General features: G+C 34.9%; 1 protein-coding gene across 1 annotated transcript in view; it reads right to left on the reverse strand.

Moving 5' to 3' along the window:
- Window positions 1-5,836, reverse strand: part of LOC117123025 (CMP-N-acetylneuraminate-poly-alpha-2,8-sialyltransferase-like) — a 13,839-nt gene that overhangs the window by 1,932 nt on the left and 6,071 nt on the right. The window contains exons 2-4 of the mRNA XM_033268820.1: window positions 5,356-5,573; window positions 2,278-2,358; window positions 895-1,416 (exon numbers count right to left, since the gene is read on the reverse strand). Coding sequence (XP_033124711.1) covers window positions 895-1,416; window positions 2,278-2,358; window positions 5,356-5,573 — 821 coding nt within the window. The remainder of the gene's footprint in view (window positions 1-894; window positions 1,417-2,277; window positions 2,359-5,355; window positions 5,574-5,836) is intronic.

Genomic DNA, 5,836 nt, shown 5'->3' on the forward strand with positions numbered 1-5,836 from the left:
GCCTCTTTCTCTCTAGCCTTTGGTATTACTGTACCTATCTACACTTTATAACAGGAGGTACTAGCTGTTGTTGTTGTAGATAATACTAAAGTTTAACAACATCCAAGAAGGTCACAGTTAGCTACACACGTACATCCCATAAGTCCGTGAGATTTCATAGGCCTACCGTAGGTAAACATAGAAAGAGCAATACAGTACTGTAATAGTAAAACTCGAGCNNAAACTCGAGCGTCACGACATTGCGAAGTGTCTGATCTTGTTCCTCGTATCGTACTCACTCGAGTCAATCCGAGATGTCCCGAGTGAAGTTTTATGCAAATGTTTCGTACGGAAAAAAAAATCGCAGCCCGCCGATGCATGACTCACAGGTGCTCAAGTGATGGCGGTGTCTAGCTAAGCAGTTAAAAGAAGGGAAAAAAACACAAAAAAAGTGGTAAAAAGTAAACTAGAACAAATATCACAGGCATGGGGGTCGGGATTAAAGTCAGAAATTAAAATAAGGACAAGCTATTAATGAAAGGAATAAAGTAATACTATGGTAGATTATATTTCTTTATGAAATTTGAGTGGTTTAGAATATTTGAGGACAATCGTTGGAATCGGTGTATATAGAATTGGATAAATGCCTAAGTTCGGTAGGTTTAGCTAACACTATAAGGAGTATGATGTAAGTGTTCTATAGTAATGTTATGTTGTTATTAATGAATGGTACTTTTATATTCACTTTCAAATGGAGATGGGCAAACTGGGTTTCACAATTTTTGACTTAGTAGCTTGGTAGGCCTATAATTCGGTAAACTGGGTTTCGGCAAGAGGAGTCGGAAGTCTGGGATTCGGAAAAGGGTTTCGGCAATTTAGCCTTGATCCTCCTCATGGCCATCCATATATTCTTACCTTCCAACACGTCGAGGCATACCAAACGCTGGATACGATACGTCAGTCTTCAATCCTTGCTTAATTATCGTGTCGGTAAAGGAAACGTATGCACTGGATTTCACAACTCCGTACTTGGAAAACCATATTATAGAGCCATTGAATTCTTTCATCAAGTCAAGCGCAACCTGTCGACATTTGTATTTTCTTCGAGAAAGACACTTTGCTAAAAGTTTTGCTTTTTCACTGTTTAGTGTTGTCAGATTAGTCTTGACACCAACATCATCTTCGAAGCCAATTGTCGGCGCCATGTTGGATCTCATAACGAAGTCATGCGAGTCGATCTCTTTTCCACATCGACTGCCCAGCAGAATACCGGCACTTCCCAAAATTGCACATGTATTATAAAATCTTAAGAATTTTTTCGGCTTGTAGTTCTTTGGAAATTTTCTAGGAAATTTAATTTCTGTTTTATTACCAATAGGTTTTTCATAAATTAAAACTGTTCGGTTTGCCGAAAACCCATTCTCCAGTAATAATGCACTGAAAAAAAAGGGGGGAAAGAGGAACATGATTAGGAAATGTGTGTTGATTTAAACAATTTAATCATTCAACAAATACATATTATGTAAACACAAACATTATTTTTATTATTTAGTTACAACACAAATAGGCCTAGGTGTAAATCTGATATTAATTATATAATTGAGTATTATTTCTTGAAGGTTTGCATGGAGAAGAAATATGTTGAAGCTTGCAGTACACCACGTAAGTAGTTCTGAAAAGAACTGTTGTTGTTGTTGAGACTTTCATCATTAATATATAATTTTTATATCCCAATAACTTTGTTATTTTTCTTTCTTCCTGCTTTTTATTTTTGTTATATATTAATTAAAAATTAATAAAAAGCGAAAATCAATATATAATATTCATATAATTGATTCGTTTTTAGTAGTAGTAGTAGTAGTAGTAGTAGTAGTAGTAGTAGTAGTAGTAGTAGTAGTAGTAGTAGTAGTAGTAGTAGTAGTAGTAGTAGTAGTAGTAGTAGTAGTAGTAGTAGTAGTAGTAGTAGTAGTAGTAGTAGTAGTAGTAGTAGTAGTAGTAGTAGTAGTAGTAGTAGTAGTAGGTAGCGGCGGTAGCGGGCGGCGGTGGAGGCGGCGGCGGCGGTGACGGCGGCGGCGGCGGTGGCGGTGGCGGAAGCGGCAGCAGCGGTAGCGGCAGCAGCGGCGGCGGAAGCAGCAGCGGCAGCGGCAGCACCGGCAGCGGCAGCAGCGGCGGCAGCGGCAGCAGTAGTAGTAGCAGCGGCAGTAGTAGCAGCAGTAGCAGTAGCAGTAGCAGCAGCAGCAGCAGCAGCAGTAGTAGTAGTAGTTTGTTGTTGTTGTTGTTGTTTTTTAATATAATTACCTTAATTCCGAGACCTTCTGATTATCAATATGGTTTTCTAATAAGGTGTGAATGACCTTTAGCGGTGAAATATGCTGTGGACTATAATGAAATAAGATGAATCAGACGAAAAGTTAATGAGGAACGTTAGCTGGAAGTTGTACTCTTATTAGTAATGACACTTATTATTAGGCCGTGTTTATAGGTATGCATCCTTCTATATTTAGCCAATTTTTATTACATGCATTTTATTTATTTATTATTTTATACTGACTGTAGAACTGCATATTTTCATTTTTACTAACTATAATATTTTTAATTTAGCCTTTAGTTTCATTTTTTGTTTATAACTTTACAATATTTTATTAAAGACGATGTGGTAAAAGGCGATGTGACCTCTAAGTTTCGGAATATATTATAAGGATAAATCGCCGCCCTCTCCCACAGTCTCTCTCTCTCTTCCACTGTGTACTTAAACAGAAAGGGGGACGTTAAGGATAAAATCGTATACATTGAATATGTACACAACAGCGTAATGCTGAGGAAATGAACGTAGCATTGAAATGAAATTAGGCATAATCAAATAAAGGAGTATAATACGTCGATATGCTAATAATAATTATGACGAGAGCATTCAATACACCGCTCTTGATACTATCGATAAATTACAGTAATTATATTGCTTATCTACTTGAAAGTAGGACTAACAGAATGGTGTTTCAATTAATATGTCCACAAAAGAAAATGGGTTCTTTACATAATGAAAGATTCTTAACGACAGACCAATGAAGATAAGTTATTATACTCCTTGTAGAGACAAGAGTATGCCTATAGTTTCAGTTCCAGGTTAAAAATAAAAATGAATATAACTTAATACACTAACCCTAAAAATGCCTTAATGACCATAGTATAATTATATGTCACAACACATTTTGTTCGATAATTGGTAAGTCCTAACACAGTATGTTTTGTCCTATCTTGAAGAACATTGCCAGTATAATTGGCTCTTGAACAGAAATTATATTATATATATTAATCGTAATGACCATACCTAACCATCTAGTTTTATTGTAAGACCTGTAATCCTTTAAACCCGCACAACATTATATTTTGGATGAAGAATTGAAAGTGAAGAATAATGCGAAGCGATCGACATTGAAACGTCATCAACCATAAATGCACTAACAGAAACTGGTTCTTTTTCTTCCTTGTTTTATTCTGACCTATGGCTGTGAGGTCTGGAGCTTTCATACTGACACAATTGAATTATTCCATAGAAAATTTTTAAAACGTATATTGAAATTAAACAGAACAATGGCTAATTGCATGTTCTATGGCTATACTGAAACAGGTAGGAATTGCCTTGCTATTATCGTAAAACACGAATGTTAAATAATTGGAAGCATTTTTTAATTTTTTTTTCAGGGTAAAAGAAATAAACTTTCCTTCATATTATTTTAAAAATTACTTAGATTTCTCTCCGATTCTGGTAAATACAATTAAGCAGCCTGGATTACTATAATCAAAACGGTTTTTGATGAGTGCGGTTTGAGCAATCTCTGATTTGAGTAAGACAATTGTAATTAAAACATGGATTATTAACAGATGATATAGCAAGGCAAAAAAGGTCACATGAGATGAGTACAACTATATTGTGTCTTAATTATAAATTGTTTTAACAAATTTAATAAAACAAAACACGCCCGATAGAATTAACCTGGATATGGTTTCGGTTGTGGGAACCATTTCTGAGGGTCGATACTTACCGGAGGCTTGAAGCAAATGGTACACTTTGTGAAACAAAACACATAAAACAGTACTTTTATATTCGCCCGAATGTTTCAAAATATTATCAGTTATTTAAAAGTTGTAATATTCAAAAATTAGTCATGCTTGTTCATTTTGTTATTTTACAATTTTGTGTACTAATAGTTCATGTCAGAATCTTAATTCCTTTTTTTTTAAATTACATTTTAGTGCTACTGATCTAAAAATGTATGATCTAATATAATATTATTTAATATTATTATAACAATACTTAACCATTGATAAATCTAAAGATAGATTGCTGCTGTATCCTGGTTGCCGACATGCTGTTTGTTGGTCGATGCTAGTTAAGATAATGGCAGTGTCTATTTTACGCCAGTCTTTATAATGTAAGTGGATATATGTACGGTATCGATTCTGGTTAAATGTACGTTAATATCAGTTCAAATTTCAGCACTCAAAAATTAGCGTCAGCATTCATATGGTACTGTAGGCCTATATTCATAAATGTAACTTGCCAAAAAAGGGCCTTGGTCAATCAGTGCTGTGGTGAGCTTGGGCACTGCGGTTTGTGCGGACGTTTTTGCGAGTGCTGAAAGTTAAACTCACATTAACGTACATTTAACCAGAATCGATAAATTTAGTACGTGACCGATAATGCAAGTTTGACTGTGCATGCATTATCTATTTCACGTAAATATATCGTTTACTGATTTGTTTACGGTCACGTAAATATGTCCAATTCCCTTACACTTTTTTTTTATAAGAACACATCTTATAAGAACATTGAGGCAAAAATTGCTTAAAAATTAAGAACAAAATAAAAACAAATTGAGTAAAAATGTCCAATGAGATTTTTATTTCAAATACTAGAAAAAACAATAAAGTACATGTTCACCTTAAGTGCAGTTGGTGTCACGATCTAATACCCTCTATAATACAGTACAGTAGGTGTACCTACCTGTCATTTAGGGCCATTTTTACTTGGTGGCTTTTTTCTGGGGACATTTTTTCAGGGGCCATTTTTTCCAGGGCCACTCTTTTACCTACTGTACATTCCAGCACAGTGTATATACAGTAGGCCTACTTGTACAATAATAATTTTGTATAATTTGAAAAGTGTGTAACATAAGAACAAAATAAGAACATTTTGAACCTGAAATTGGCCTGGACAAAATTTTATTGGTTGTTTAAAAAAAAAGTGTAATACAATTCCTATTTCTACTTGAACGTTTGTATGGATTGGATTAGGACAATGTCATCCGACCAGTATTAAGAAATAGCCACTGCCTAAAATAACATTCGATTACTAACAAATAGGTATATACTTACGCTATTGTTCTGTTCGGCAATGTACTCGTTGTACTTTTGATAAGACTTCTAGTAATGTGAAGATCTAAGTGGGCCCACCCGTTTGCATTCAGTACACCGGTTGCGAATCCATACAACGATATGATTCCAAAAACACAAAAACAACTTAATAAAATAAAATATTCCAGTATGATAACTCTCATATTTGGCTTTTGTTTCTCCTTGCGTATCTTGAATAACTGAAACACATATAGACAAAACAAATCATAAGAAAAAGAAATGCATCTGTATATCTATATCCATTGTTATCCCGTCAGCCCGTGCATGGTGTTAGTGCACTCAACGCACACTCAAACAACACTTTACTACTCCAAACGTCTTCATGCTTGAATGCGTCGTTGGAATTATATGCACACTGTACATATCATGCCCACTTTTGTAGGTACATAACGCGCATTCGCACATAATGATAAAATTTAATTGCAGCAAAAATAGGCCTACC

The sequence above is a fragment of the Anneissia japonica genome, unplaced genomic scaffold, assembly GCF_011630105.1.
Source record: "Anneissia japonica isolate Jap-2015-1 unplaced genomic scaffold, ASM1163010v1 scaffold4469_len402912_cov134, whole genome shotgun sequence".
NCBI classification, from domain to species: Eukaryota; Metazoa; Echinodermata; class Crinoidea; order Comatulida; family Comatulidae; genus Anneissia; species Anneissia japonica.